At 48.7% G+C, this 16132-nt stretch overlaps 1 protein-coding gene across 7 annotated transcripts in view; it reads right to left on the reverse strand.

Moving 5' to 3' along the window:
- Positions 1-16132, reverse strand: part of ITGA11 (integrin subunit alpha 11) — a 158443-nt gene that overhangs the window by 96781 nt on the left and 45530 nt on the right. For 3 of the 7 annotated variants that reach the window (XM_029575155.1, XM_029575154.1, XM_029575156.1), the window contains exons 3-8: positions 14074-14165; positions 13106-13220; positions 9272-9399; positions 3742-3890; positions 1216-1360; positions 310-478 (exon numbers count right to left, since the gene is read on the reverse strand). In XM_029575155.1, the coding sequence (XP_029431015.1) occupies positions 310-478; positions 1216-1360; positions 3742-3890; positions 9272-9399; positions 13106-13220; positions 14074-14165 (798 nt within the window). Of the gene's footprint in view, positions 1-309; positions 479-1215; positions 1361-3741; positions 3891-9271; positions 9400-13105; positions 13221-14073; positions 14166-15298; positions 15410-16132 lie in introns of those variants that run through there. The other 4 variants (XR_003852403.1, XM_029575153.1, XM_029575157.1 and 1 more) reach the window with 3 other exon arrangements.

Raw genomic sequence — 16132 nt, forward strand, 5'->3', positions numbered from 1 at the left:
AGCGGTCAGTAAGAAGGATGGGGGTGTAATCTGTGTCCACACAGCCTGGAGCAGAGCGGTCTGCGTCAGGCGGGCAGGAGCATTATCTGTCTCCAGACCCTCTCGCCGGATGGCTGAGCCTGCCCACCAGTCCATGATAATTCTCTGCCTCAAGGCTGCATTCACTGAAAAGGATTACAGTGTCCATCAGCCTCAGGAAACCCATCAACACTCACAAGAGTTTTGTGTTTCCTTTTCATGAACTCTAAAGGTATCTCTAGAAACAAAATGAGATGGGAAGAGTTCCTCAGAGGCACGCCAGCAGCTTACCGCCTTCCAGACTGAAAATCCGCTCCCCAAGGGCATCCACAATGTCTTTCAGCGCAGCCTCGTCAGTCACATTGAAGAAATGCTTGTCGTCAGGGTCACTAGCGATGTACTTTATCTCATTCAGGAATGCTTCAGGATTAATTCCTCTTCGGTTATAATATCCCAGAACCTGCAACAAGCATTACAAACAGGCATTTTTATATTCTCCGACTGAACAGCACCTACCTCACTATTACCCAATGGGCCTGACGGGGCGTATCCTTCCACACGAGGAGTCCACCCTGTACAGGGGGCACATTCAGTAAGTTGTCTTAACTGCAGAAAACAAGGCGATTTCCAAACACACGGTGAAATAAAATGGAAGCTGTCTGTGACCTTTACCTTTTCAAAGGTAAGATCTGTGCAGATGATACAGATCTATAAATTCATGCGTGGAATACAATGGGTAAATGTGAATTGGTTATTTACTCTTTCAAATAATACAAAGACTAAGGGACACTCCTTGAAGTTAGCAAGTGGCACATTCAAGACAAATTGGAGCTGCATTTCAGGGGGTGAGGGGGGTTCTCAGCTTTTAGACCCCCACTGGCTATGGTTGCTGGGGGTCTCTTACCTTTTCATTCCCCCCATGCACTGCATTCTCTGAGGGTCCCTTTTTCTTGGCCCTGGTCGCCTGTCTTCCTATCTAATTACGTGTGGGGTTAGAGAGGAAGCTTCCTGCACTCCCTCACCAGGGAGAGTATCTGTGCAAAGCCAAAGCCAAGGGCCCAGAATGCGTCAGGGCCCCAGCATCACCTGCCTGTTGGTTTTAGTTTCATGTTTTGTTTTCGGGAGCCCTGACCCGCCTGAAGCGGATTCCTAGTTATCTGCACAGCCGCACAAGCCCTCCGTCAGCCACGCACTCACCGCCACGGCGTAACGGGTGATGTTCTCCTTCTCGGCATCTTCGATCACCTTCTGCAAGTCTGGGCTGTCGTGGGACTCCCCGTCCGTTATCACAATCAGAACCTTCTTGGCGCCTTTCCGCCCTCCCTTCTGAAACGCCTCCGAGCTGGGGGGGGGGGGGGGGGGTCATACAGAGAGGGCTCAGACACCAGCACCACATGTTTCTCGTTTGCAACTTGTGTCAACTTTCCGTCTCAGTCTCATTTTCAGAAGAGGCACCTTTGCAGCTAGGTCTGGCGTTTTACACTTTCAGGCCGACGCTGAGCCTAGCGCACGGGCTAACGAGCTCGTGGGCATGCGTTTTGGTGTTAGGCTAACATCCAATGCAATAAGGGAATTAGCGCGTCCAAACCAGCGCCTAGCGAATAGCGCTCGTCACATGTAAATGCTTGCACACGAGGCCGTTAGCTGTTAACACGGAAAGCTTAATGCCAGGCCCAGGGCTAGCATTAAATCTTTACACACTCCAAGCCGTCTGAACCCCACCCCACCCCAAAATACTGCTTTTCTGTGTTTCCTCCTCCTTAATAATGTCGCGATACGAAATAGGAGAAACCAAAGGAAGAGGCATAAAAAAAAAACAAATTTGCTGGCAGTCAGGTTAGGGAATTGGATGCCCATTAAGGGGTAGATTTTCAAACCACGCGATTTGGCGTACTTTTGCTGGCGCATCAGGCGCCAGCAAAAGTACGCGGGATTTTAGCGGATACGCGCGGAGCCGCGCGTATCCGCTAAAATCCGGGATCGGCGCGCGCAAGGCTATGGATTCTGTATAGCCGGCGCGCGCCGAGCCGCGCAGCCTACCTCAGTTCCCTCCCCTCACCTTCCCCTCCCTTCCCCTACCTAACCCACCCGCCCGGCCCTGTCTAAACCCCATCCTTACCTTTGTCGGGGGATTTACGCCTCCCAGAGGGAGGCGTAAATCTCCGCGCGCCAGCGGGCCGCTAGCGCGCCGGGACGCAACCTGGGGGCGGGTCCGGAGGGCGCGGCCACGCCCCCGGACCCGCCCCCGAAACGCTTCCGTCACGCCCCCAAAACGGCGCTGCGCTCGGTCCCGCCCCCGAGACGCCCCCCTCCGAAAACCCCGGGACTTACGCGAGTCCCGGGGCTCTGCGCGCGCCGGTAGGCCTATGTAAAATAGGCCTACCGGTGCGCAGGGCCCTGCTCGCTTAAATCCGCCCGGATTTGGGCGGATTTAGGCGAGCAGGGCTCTTAAAATCCGCCCATTAATTGAGCATCTGTTTTCCCAACCGGTGCACAGCCACTTCTCCCGGGCGCCCAATGCCACGGACGCACAACTTATCCCTAGTGCAACTCCTCCTCTCAATAATGCAGCGCGTGCCCAGGATCGGTGGCTGGGTGCGCATTAGGAGAGCGCGTGCTCCAGCATGAGGGCCTGTTTTATGCGAGCCAATATTGCATCGGTCTATTCGAAAGCAGGAAACCTTCCCGGGACCTGGCACAGGAGTCTGGACCCTAAACTACTGTGTAGCACGCAAGGAAATACAAATAGAGAAAGAGAAATGGGTGGGCACAGTCACTTAACGTTAAAAGAACAGTCAGAATGACCCCTGAGGCCACAGGGCGATGGAGGAAAGCTGCATGGTCAGAATGACCCCTGAGGCCACAGGGCGAGGGAGGAGCGCAGCACAGTCAGAATGACCCCTGAGGCCACAGGGCGAGGGAGAAAAGCTGCATGGTCAGAATGACCTCTGAGGCCACAGGGCGAGGGAGGAAAGCTGCATGGTCAGAATGACCTCTGAGGCCACAGGGCGAGGGAGGAGCGCAGCACAGTCAGAATGACCCCTGAGGCCACAGGGCGAGGGAGGAGCGCAGCACAGTCAGAATGACCTCTGAGGCCACAGGGCGAGGGAGAAAAGCTGCATGGTCAGAATGACCTCTGAGGCCACAGGGCGAGGGAGGAGCGCAGCACAGTCAGAATGACCCCTGAGGCCACAGGGCGAGGGAGGAGCGCAGCACAGTCAGAATGACCTCTGAGGCCACAGGGCGAGGGAGAAAAGCTGCATGGTCAGAATGACCCCTGAGGCCACAGGGCGATGGAGGAAAGCTGCATGGTCAGAATGACCCCTGAGGCCACAGGGCGAGGGAGGAGCACAGCACAGTCAGAATGACCTCTGAGGCCACAGGGCGAGGGAGGAAAGCTGCATGGTCAGAATGACCCCTGATGCTTGGGTTTAGGGAAGACAATCATATGATCAAAGTGACCTCTGAGGCTTGGTGTAAGGGAGGCTAGCTGCATGGTCAGAATGACCCCGGAAACCTCTAGGTAAGGGAGGACATATGCCAAGAGTGAGCCTTGAGACTCGGGGAGAGGGAGGACAGACGCATTTCCAGGGTGACCTCTACTGGCAGAAGAGGGAACTGAATCCCAGAGATTCTCTTCTTGAACACAGGCTGCAAGGGATATTGGGTCTCACGAAGCAACAATCAGGCAGGAAAACAGAAAGTAAAAATGACAGAGTTTACCGGGCAACTTCTATGCCAAGCGCGGTCCTGGTCTCAGTGCCTCCCCTCTGCTCAATGTGACTGGCTGCTTCCACCACATCTTTCACAGATCTAAAGCTGCTAAGGTGAAATTCGTGTACAACGTCCTCGCCATACTGAACAACTCCTACCTAAAAGTCAGAGAGGGGAATGTCAAGCTGGCACTGTGCAAAGCAAGATTTACTCTGCTGCTGCTATTACTTACCACCCCTACAGTGCTGAAGTCGCACGCAGCATTGTGCTCGGAAGAGACATTATTTCACGGCAGCTTCATTGTCTGCTCTCACTCAGGATCTAGCTTAATTCAGGCTTCCGCACATCTCTTTCTTGGCCAGAAGAACTGGGAGGTCTCCTCCTCTCTAACATTATACAACAGCACTGAGGAGTACACAGCATCGATGATCCTCATCCTCTCCACAATAATCCCTCGTCCTCTCTCACATTATACAACAGCACTGAGGAGTACACAGCATCGATGATCCTCATCCTCTCCACAATAACCCCTCCTCCTCCTTTCACATTATACAGCAGCACTGAGAAGCACTCAGCATCGATGATCCTCATCCCCTCCACAATAACCCCTCCTCCTCCTCTCACATTATACAGCAGCACTGAGGAGTACACAGCATCGATGATCCTCATCCCCTCCACAATAACCCCTCCTCCTCCTCTCACATTATACAGCATCAATGATCCTCATCCCCTCCACATAATCCCACCTCCTCCTCCTCTCGCATTATACAGCATTGATGATCCTCATGCTTTCCACAATAATCTCTGCTCCTCTCACATTATACCGCAGTGCTGAGCAGCACACAGCATGGATGATCCTTATCCCCTTCACAATAATCCCGCCTCCTCATCTCTTACATTATGCAGCAGTGCTGAGCAGCATACAGAATCGATGATCATTCCCCTCCACAATATCCCCTCCTACTCCTCTCTCACATTATATAACAGTACAGATGTTATCATTTCCATAATAATCCCTCCTCTTCCTCTCACATTACACAGCCTGCCTTGTCAAAGCAGCATCTGGTGACAGACTAAATTATTTACTATTGCATACGCAAATCAGCTGATTAACAACAACAGACAGAATTTCCCTAGAAGTACAGTGTAAGAGTGTTTCTAGCACTCTCTCTCCCTACTCCCCTGGCCACTCTCCTTTCACTTTGCCCTGTCAAGCCCAAACTCCTCCACCCTCCACTATCTTTCCCCTCCCCCTCTAGGCTCAACCCCTTCCACTCTATCTCCACTCCCTCCCACAGTTTGACCCTTCTCTCAGTACTGCCTCTCACACAGGCTCCTTCTCACATACATACACACACACACACTGCCTCTCTTGTGCACTTACACACCTTCTCACACAGGCGCTCTCTCTCTCTCTTGCATACACACACCAACATAGGCTACCTTTCTCTCTCATGCATACACCCTCACAAAGGCTACCTATTCTCTGTCTCACACACACCCCTGCACACTGGCTCCCTCTCTCACACACCCCTACACACAGGCTCCCTCTCTCACAAACAAGCACACTCATTCCTTCACATACACACAATCCCTTTTTCACACACACCAGATCCAAATCTCTCTCACATATACACACTCCTTCACAATCTCCTCACAAAGGTTTCCTCTCTCTCTCTGGTACACCCACCCACACACATGCTCTCTCTCTCTCACATACACCCAACTTCATACACTCATGGTTCTCGCATTCACATAAAGCTGTACATACACACTCACCCTATGAGGAAAGACTAAAGAGGTTGGGACTTTTCAGCTTGGAGAAGAGACGGCTGAGGGGGGATATGATAGAGGTGTTTAAAATCATGAGAGGTCTAGAACGGGTAGATGTGAATCGGTTATTTACTCTTTCGGATAGTAGAAAGACTAGGGGGCACTCCATGAAGTTAGCATGGGGCACATTTAAAACTAATCGGAGAAAGTTCTTTTTCACTCAACGCACAATTAAACTCTGGAATTTGTTGCCAGAGGATGTGGTTAGTGCAGTTAGTGTAGCTGTGTTTAAAAAAGGATTGGATAAGTTCTTGGAGGAGAAGTCCATTACCTGCTATTAATTAAGTTCACTTAGAGAATAGCCACTGCCATTAGCAATGGTAACATGGAATAGACTTAGTGTTTGGGTACTTGCCAGGTTCTTATGGCCTGGATTGGCCACTGTTGGAAACAGGATGCTGGGCTTGATGGACCCTTGGTCTTACCCAGTATGGCAGGTTCTTATGTTCTCTTACCAGGGCCTGTTCCATCTTTGCAGCGAGCGGGTCTTCATCATTTTTGCTGCATGCGGGATGGGCTCTGCTCATGGCTACTGGGACCTACTCTGTCTTCACCGTGAGTGGGATGGGCTCCGCTTGCATCCACCAGGACCTGTACCATCTTCACCGTGAGCGGGATGGCCTCTGCTTGGGGCACGCCGGACCCTACTCCACATTCTGCGCAGAAAATATAAATTCTGCGCAGGAGGAGAATTCTGCACAAATTCAGTGCTCTACAGTAGCACAGAATTCCTCCAGCAGCTAGAGATGCAGCACACAAGCTGCAGAATTCTCACACCACTTAGCTCTAAGTCTCCAGCATCACTAACGGTCACAGATGCAGTACACAGGCTGCAGAATTCTCACATCACTTAGCTCTATCACACAATCTAAGTCTCCAGCATCAGTAACGGTCACAGATGTAGTACACAGGCTGCAGAATTCTCACATCACTTAGCTCTATCACACAATCCAAGTCTCCAGCAACAGTAACTGTCACAGATGCAGTACACAGGCTGCAGAATTCTCACATCACTTAGCTCTATCACACAATCTATGTCTCCAGCATCAGTAACGGTCACAGATGCAGTACACAGGCTGCAGAATTCTCACATCACTTAGCTCTATCACACAATCTATGTCTCCAGCATCAGTAACGGTCACAGATGTAGTACACAGGCTGCAGAATTCTCACACCACTTAGCTCTATCACACAATCTATGTCTCCAGCATCAGTAACGGTCACAGATGCAGTACACAGGCTGCAGAATTCTCACACCACTTAGCTCTATCACACAATCTAAATCTCCAGCATCAGTAACAGTCCAGCATCAGTAACTGTCAGAGATGCAGTACACAGGCTGCAGAATTCTCACATCACTTAGCTCTATCACACAATCCAAGTCTCCAGCATCAGTAATGGTCACAGATCTAGTACACAGGCTGCAGAATTCTCACACCATTTAGCTCTATCACACAATCTATGTCTCCAGCATCAGTAACGGTCACAGATGTAGTACACAGGCTGCAGAATTCTCACACCACTTAGCTCTATCACACAATCTATGTCTCCAGCATCAGTAACGGTCACAGATGCAGTACACAGGCTGCAGAATTCTCTCATCACTTAGCTCTATCACATAATCCAAGTCTCCAGCAACAGTAACTGTCACAGATGCAGTACACAGGCTGCAGAATTCTCACATCACTTAGCTCTATCACACAATCTAAGTCTCCAGCATCAGTAATGGTCACAGATCTAGTACACAGGCTGGAGAATTCTCACACCACTTAGCTCTATCACAAAATCTAAGTCTCCAGCATCAGTAATGGTCACAGATCTAGTACACAGGCTGCAGAATTCTCACACCACTTAGCTCTATCACACAATCTAAGTCTCCAGCATCAGTAACGGTCACAGATCTAGTACACAGGCTGCAGAATTCTCACACCACTTAGCTCTATCACACAATCTAAATCTCCAGCATCAGTAACAGTCCAGCATCAGTAACTGTCAGAGATGCAGTACACAGGCTGCAGAATTCTCACATCACTTAGCTCTATCACACAATCCAAGTCTCCAGCATCAGTAATGGTCACAGATCTAGTACACAGGCTGCAGAATTCTCACACCATTTAGCTCTATCACATAATCCAAGTCTCCAGCATCAGTAACTGTCACAGATGTAGTACACAGGCTGCAGAATTCTCACATCACTTAGCTCTAAGTCTCCAGCATCAGTAACTGTCACAGATGTAGTACACAGGCTGCAGAATTCTCACATCACTTAGCTCTAAGTCTCCAGCATCAGTAACGGTCACAGATGTAGTACACAGGCTGCAGAATTCTCTCATCACTTAGCTCTAAGTCTCCAGCATCAGTAACGGTCACAGATGTAGTACACAGGCTGCACAATTCTCACATTCTAAGTCTCCAGTAACAGTAACGGTCACAGATGTAGTACACAGGCTGCAGAATTCTCACATCACTTAGCTCTATCACACAATCTAAGACTCCAGCATCAGTAACGGTCCAGCATCAGTAACTGTCACAGATGTAGTACACAGGCTGCATAATTCTCACATCACTTAGCTCTATCACACAATCTAAGTCTCCAGCATCAGTAACGGTCACAGATGCAGTACACAGGCTGCAGAATTCTCATATCACTTAGCTCTATCACACAATCTATGTCTCCAGCATCAGTAACGGTCACAGATGCAGTACACAGGCTGCAGAATTCTCACATCACTTAGCTCTATCACACAATCTATGTCTCCAGCATCACTAACGGTCACAGATGTAGTACACAGGCTGCAGAATTCTCACATCACTTAGCTCTATCACACAATCTATGTCTCCAGCATCACTAACGGTCACAGATGTAGTACACAGGCTGCAGAATTCTCTCATCACTTAGCTCTATCACACAATCTAAGTCTCCAGCATCAGTAACGGTCACAGATGCAGTACACAGGCTGCAGAATTCTCACATCACTTAGCTCTATCACATAATCTAAGCCGGAAAGAGCAACAGCCAATGGACCAAGGAATGTTGAACTCATTCCAAGCTATTAGGCAACAATTTCTAGATGGAATTTGCTTACAACTAATCATTTCCTCTTATCCCTTGAAATTCCGAAGTCTAATTCTCTTTTGGAGAACAGAGTTTGCTTTTCTTCCTCACCCCCACGTCTCACTCCTTCCCCCTTTATTCCTTTCATTCTCCCCTCTGGGACCTCTCTCCTTCCTCCTAATCCCTTTGTACTCCCCACAGGATCTCTTTCCCTTTATTCTCCCGTGCAGGGATTGTAACCTCACCACCTGCCAGCACCTTTCCCTCACCTCCCAGGCTCCCTGCCTCTCCACTCTTCCATCTCCAGTTGTTGGAGGGTTTGTCCCTGTCTAGCCTCGAGACTGAGGTGAATCTAAGATCTGCCTTTCGTAAGCTGTGGAAGATGATCGTAAGCTGTGGAAGATGATCGTAAGCTGTGGAAGATGATCGGTTTTACTTCCAAATGACTTTAATTTTGCCATTACATAGATCAGGTAAAACTATGAAATGTCATTATACAAAGAAACAGACCATGGCAGCAGAGAGAGACCTCAAGGTCCTACCACAGACTCCATTTGATCACTTGCTTTATCTTCACTTCCTCATTTCCTTGGGCTAATTAGAAGAATGGACACAATCCAACTCCCTCCAGAACCAGGCATCGCTGCTCACCTGGATCTGTCCAGGCCCGATGTAGAACTTTTTGAGGACACTGATCAGGAAGTGCTGGACCTCAACCCAGGGGTAGATGCTATTAGAACCGTCCAGGACGATGACGATATCCATGTACGTCTGGCATCCTAGAGCAAGAAGGAGAATCAGGGTATCACTGACAGAGCCTCCCTTGTTAGGCCCTACTCTATCTTCAGGTGCCCTCCCCCAGCATCCCAAAGTCCTTCCTTTCACTTCCTCTTAAGACTTTGGCTCAGCATGAGGATGCCCTGGGATCCATTCCCTAGGATGCTGCAGAGGTAGCCCTCACAGCCCCTGTGCAATAGTGACACTCAATGGACAGATTTAGGCCTATGATTGGAGGGTTCTGGAAGGAGTCCTGGTGCATTAATCCCCCTATTCTCAGCCAAAATAATCAAGGGGAAAGTTCTTAGCTAGAGACAAATGAAGATGCATAGCATCAGATCCCAGCCTTGGATTTGGCTGGCTGGAAATACAACTGCTGGGTCAAAAATGAAAATCTTGCATTAAAAAAAAAATAAAGTTACTCAAGTAATCAAACAGACTTTCAGTATAACTGTCATAAGGCACAGCCAGGACTGGAGCTCTCACACCTTGGGGGCAGGGCTACCACATTTCCATAGCATTTCTTAGTCACCTGTAACTCGCAATATAATCAATCATTGTAGAAAGAACCGGGCACTGCACCTGAAAAACGAGAGCAGCACAATGCCTTGTGGAATGGGGCAACACCGAGAAAGGTCATTTCAATGCCTAAAGTTTGTGAAAAATAGCACAAATTATCACCAGGACGTGTTTCCATCGTGTGCGGTGTAAAATGATCACCAGGACGTGTTTCCCTCGTGTGCGGTGTAAAATGATCACCAGGAAGTGATTCCGTCATGGGCAGTGTAAAATGGTCACCAGGACGTGTTTCCATCATGGGCGGTGTAAAATGATCACCAGGATGTGTTTTCGTCGTGTGCGGTGTAAAATGATCACCAGGAAGTGATTCCGTCGTGTGCGGTGTAAAATGATCACCAGGAAGTGTTTCCCTCGTGTGCGGTGTAAAATGATCACCAGAAAGTGTTTCCCTCGTGGGCGGTGTAAAATGATCACCAGGACGTGTTTCCATCGAGGGCGGTGTAAAATGATCACCAGGACGTGTTTCCCTCGAGGGCGGTGTAAAATGATCACCAGGACGTGTTTCCATCGTGGGCGGTGTAAAATGATCACCAGGACGTGTTTCCATCGTGGGCGGTGTAAAATGATCACCAGGACGTGTTTCCCTCGTGTGCGGTGTAAAATGATCACCAGGACGTGTTTCCCTCGTGTGCGGTGTAAAATGATCACCAGGAAGTGTTTCCGTCGTGGGCGGTGTAAAATGATCACCAGGAAGTGTTTCCGTCGTGGGCGGTGTAAAATGATCACCAGGACGTGTTTCCGTCGAGGGCGGTGTAAAATGATCACCAGGACGTGTTTCCGTCGTGGGCGGTGTAAAATGATCACCAGGACGTGTTTCCGTCGTGGGCGGTGTAAAATGATCACCAGGAAGTGTTTCCGTCGTGGGCGGTGTAAAATGATCACCAGGACGTGTTTCCCTCGTGTGCGGTGTAAAATGATCACCAGGACGTGTTTCCCTCGTGTGCGGTGTAAAATGATCACCAGGACGTGTTTCCATCGAGGGCGGTGTAAAATGATCACCAGGAAGTGTTTCCCTCGTGGGCGGTGTAAAATGATCACCAGGACGTGTTTCCGTCGTGGGCGGTGTAAAATGATCACCAGGAAGTGTTTCCGTCGTGGGCGGTGTAAAATGATCACCAGGACGTGTTTCCGTCGTGTGCGGTGTAAAATGATCACCAGGAAGTGATTCCATCGTGGGCGGTGTAAAATGATCACCAGGAAGTGTTTCCGTCGTGTGCGGTGTAAAATGATCACCAGGACGTGTTTCTGTCGTGTGCGGTGGAATGCTTTAGGATGCATGTTTATTACTATTTACTTGTTTGCTATCCTGCCAAGTATTTGTCATCTGGTTTGGCTGCTATTGGACAAAGGATACTGGGCTTGATGGTCCTTCGGTCTTAACTAGTATTTCTTAAAGGTTGATTTTATGAGCCCTGCATGTGCCAAACCCAGGAGATATGTACGTGGCTCAGGCAGCACACCTGCATGGATTTTAGAGAGCACGCAAGCACACGCTTATCTTCCGGTACCTGCTCAAACCAAAAACTTTAAAACACGGTCGAAGCATGGGCATTCTGGACGTTACTTTGAAATGTGTGCGTAATATTAACGCGCACAAGCGTGCACCGGAGTCCCTTACCGCGTAACTTTACTTCTGCTTTGGATGGTGTGTAAGTGGTAAAATTTTAAAAACTAGGATTTAAGGATCAGGGTTAAAAGGGAGGCTAAATAACAGGGGTGGTTAGGAAATCTGGACCTTCAACCGGGTGACCTGGGGAAAAGGGTGTTGCATTGGTGCGCCTGTCTAATAAAATACCTTCACTTACGCAGCAGAACCACATCTGTGTGCACATGTGTGTGTCCATATAAAATTGTGCACACACGTGTGCACGTTCAGCCGATTTTATTTCATATGTGTACATATGCCAGTTCACCCAGGGAAATGGTTTTAAAATTGCCCTCCCATGCCAAGTAGCAAAATGTAAAATTAGTCTTCTCTGGGAGCTGCCAAAGAGTGACATCACCTAGAAGAGAGGCTCATTGGTTCCCACTGTCTGCAAGTGTGATGTCACTGTTAGCGTTACGGACCAATGAGAGGCAGGCGAATGAGCTCCTCAGGGACACTGGGGCATAATGGCTGCTCCCAAGGAGGCAGAGTTTGAAACTATAAAACAATAACAACTTTAATAATGAAAGAGAGGGCGGGCTCAGTGGCAGAGCTGTGCCTGGATCAGGTGGGATGCTGCAGGGGCAGTGCTCACAGCCCTTGTGGAGGGATTCAGAGCCTTTGCAAAAGGGTTGACGATTGCTGGTTCTGGAAGAATCCTGGTGCATGGTCCCCGGCCGAGAGCTGTCACTGCCATGACCATGATAATATCTCTGCCTCCCCCCCCCCCCCCCCCCCCAGCACATCTTAACTAAGAGTAAGATCCCCGAGTGGTTGTAAAGGAAGGCTCCTGATCCCAGGTACCAGCCCTGGCTCTGCCCACAGGGGCAGGACAAAAAGTTACAAAAATCAATAAATGTGTGCGACATTGCTAGGGCACAGAGGGATTCATTTTCTTTTAGCCGCTGGAGGAATTATTGCCTTATTCTCAATTTAAAAACCAAAGACCAGATATGAGCTCCTTATCCAGTCTCACGTCTGTGGCACCACTCAAAGAGCAAAAGCCTTGATGGCCACTTTGCTTGTAAAATGAGGTGAAAAGGAGCAGGACAGACAAAAAGTGATTCCCCGTGTGGCTTCTGCTAAAAAGGTGGAAGAAACCCGATTTGTACTGTGAAATGCATTTGTTTCATGGAGGTGAGCGTCTGATCCCCAACGCCCAGTGGCACAGAATGGTGGGGTCTGCGGCCACCTTGGGCCATGCGGGCTCTGACAGCAGCAGGCAGTGCCTTGGGACAGGAGGCAGCATGCACAGCCGTATCCTGAGATGATACAGATGCAAGGCCAGCACTAGACATACTGGGGCCCAGAGCAGAAGCTAAGATGTCAGCTCAGTCACAGCCAGGTGTCCCGATATCCCTCAGCTTCAACAACTGGGCCCCTTGTGGTGTTAATGCCTGGCTCGCTCCCAGTCCTGTACGGATAGCGCACTGGGGCCTGCGGGATTGGGAGAGGGAGGGTGTGTAATAATGCCTTTATCATACGCTGGAGTGCTGGGGCAACCGTCTTGGAGAAGCGGAAGTTGGCGTTGACTTTGGAGCACATTCCTGTGGTGTAATAAGAGGTTCCACACTCATGAGACCAGAGAGGGCTGCAGGCCTACAGCAACAAAGAAAGAAAAAGAAACATGGAAATGAAAAACTGTGATAGGGAAAACAGAGGTCAATAAACTGCAGACCCCACTGATATACAGAGTCCCTTGAAGTCCCCGACATGTGCTCAGTGAATCTGCCACCAGTCCCTGGAGCTTTTCTGCTAATGGGCTGAAAGTGAGGGGCTGAAATAGCTCATGGGGGTGCATCACTCGAGTATTGAAAAAAACAAACAAAAAACGTTTCCAGTGCCTTCCTCAGGGGTCTGTGTCCCTCTCCCTCCCCGGACAATTTAGGTGACCCATGCCAGCCAACAGCCATCCTCCCCGGATCTGAATACACCACCTCCATGGCACTGCCACTCCGAGCCCAAATCCCCTGCACGGCCATCCAGGGTGAAATTAACTTGAAACTTCTGAAATGTATTTATTTTATCATAATTCCTCTCTCGTTTTACACAATGATGCTCTAAGCAAGTTACATCAACAACATCATAAAATAAGACACCTACCATGAAACACAGCCCAACCCATAAGACCAAGATGAAAACAAAACGTAGGCCTTAATACACAAATAGAAAAGCAAAGCTCCTGAAATGTTCAGGAGAGACCCCAGCTGTTCATCCAGATGTGCGCCACTCCCTCCTCAGAGGATTCACAAAGGAAACAAATCTTTGGCTGTAGCCCAGAAACCAGAGGCTCCTAGCGCCTCTGCTCAAGCATCATTGTGTGTGAAGAGAGGGATTCAGATGCTGTCAGCATAGACGGATGAAGAAACTCAGACATCATAGAAGAAAAGATTCTGAAATGGTGCAGAAAAGAGAGCAGTTTATTTTTGGAAAGCTGTCTTTTGTTACTTACCACAAAGCTGTTGTCCTTGGGGTTTGTGGTTAGACTCATGCCCAGACGCATATTATCCTTGCGTTCTGACACGTTGGAAAGTGTGACTCTTCCTTAAGAAATGAAATCCCAGTTAGATGGCATGAATGAGATGTGATTTCTAATTCCTGAGTGCAGCTAGAACTAGTGTGTGCATCATTCTGGAAGAAAGCTAGAACCAAGACGGTATTCCAGAGCAAAGCTGAACGAGAGAAAGCTAGAACCAAGGTAGCATTCTGAAGCAAAGCTGTTAAGAGATTATATCACAGAGGAAAGCTAGAACAGATACAGTACTCCAGAACAAAACTGTAAGAGACAATACAGAGGAAGCTAGAATAGAATATTCCAAAGCAAAGCTAGAATCATGATAGTATTCCATAGCAAAGCTGTAAGAGCTATTACAGAGGAAGCTAGAATAGAATATTCCAAAGCAAAGCTAGAATCATGATAGTATTCCATAGCAAAGCTGTAAGAGCTATTACAGAGGAAGCTAGAATAGAGTATTCCAAAGCAAAGCTAGAATCATGATAGTATTCCATAGCAAAGCTGTAAGAGCTATTACAGAGGAAGCTAGAATAGAGTATTCCAAAGCAAAGCTAGAATCATGATAGTATTCCATAGCAAAGCTGTAAGAGCTATTACAGAGGAAGCTAGAATAGAGTATTCCAAAGCAAAGCTAGAATCATGATAGTATTCCATAGCAAAGCTGTAAGAGATGATATCACAGAGGAAAGCTAGACCAATGACAGCATTCTGAAGCAAAGTTAAAACCATGGTAGTAGTCCAGAGCAAAGCTAGAAATAATGCAAGATTCTAGATCAGATCTAGAAGTGATGGCGCATTCCAGATCACAATTGGAAGACATTCTCACAGATTAATATGACAGAACATTCCCAAGCAAAGCAGAGTACCAACAGGAGAATGATTACATTTCATCTATTGACTTCTTTTTACTTGAATTCTAGCAGTTTAAACACACCAGAACATCCAGGTGGCACTGACCCTGAAAGCAAATGCGGAGCCTATCAATTGAGAGAGGGCTGGACAGAAGCAGGAAGAGGAGGAAATGAAGACAGGAAGCTTGGAAGGGCCCTGCAAGGCCTGCAGAGAGATTACAAGAGCCTCAGGGCCACTGATCTGTATGCAATGGACCACACATGCACAGAGACAATGCAGTCGGTACAGTTATCTTCTCTGCAAGACCTACCAAGGTTCAGTTTGGTGCAGTTGCTGCTGGTCTCATTGGTAATTGCACATTTGTACACATCGCCCGTTTTCTGCTGTCCATTCGTTTCAAAAGGAGCCCCCACCACCAGCCTAGAGCAGCATTAAAGGGACAGTTACAAGAGGCACAGCCATTGGCCTTCATTCAGTTACCAGCTAGAAACACAGGCAGATCCTCTGCCCTGCACAGCACACCTCCCTCTTCATGTCTGCTCCTGTGCAAGGCACCTTCAACTATTCAGAAAGCAAAGTGCGGATCCTGCAGGGTAAGGCAGGAGGTGCGGGTCCTGCAGGGGAAGGCAGGAGATGGAGATACTGAATTTTAGGTTTTAATTTATCTGTATGCATGATACTGTTATCCATTCTGGATAATTTTTATTAGAAGTAGTGGGCTATAAGACTTTTTAAATTAAAAAATTCAGAGCCTGCAGGGCAAGGAATGATTTAGACATTCAGTCTGTTCTGAAGTCTGAAGATATCCCAGAACTTCACTCCGGCTTGGCTGGCGTAGAAGGGAGATGTGATGGGGTGTCCAGCTCTGCTCCTGACTGAGAGAGGTTGCCCCGTAGTAGTGTGGAAGCAGTGGCCTCGGCCCCATGTGTGATGTCCCCAGTACAGTGCACCACTCCCCACCCCTGCACCCACTGATGTGGGCAGACGGAGTCAGCATCAGCCTTAGAAAAGGCAGGGATCTCTCTTTACAGAGGGCACTCGCTGAGCCTTATAGGGAGAGGAGGAGAAGGAGCCCGGGAGGAGGAGGGAATGGAGGGGATCCTGCAGTCCTGGATGAGGGAAAACAGTCTGCCTGGGAAAGTCA

The sequence above is a fragment of the Rhinatrema bivittatum genome, chromosome 13, assembly GCF_901001135.1.
Source record: "Rhinatrema bivittatum chromosome 13, aRhiBiv1.1, whole genome shotgun sequence".
In the NCBI taxonomy this organism is placed as follows: Eukaryota; Metazoa; Chordata; class Amphibia; order Gymnophiona; family Rhinatrematidae; genus Rhinatrema; species Rhinatrema bivittatum.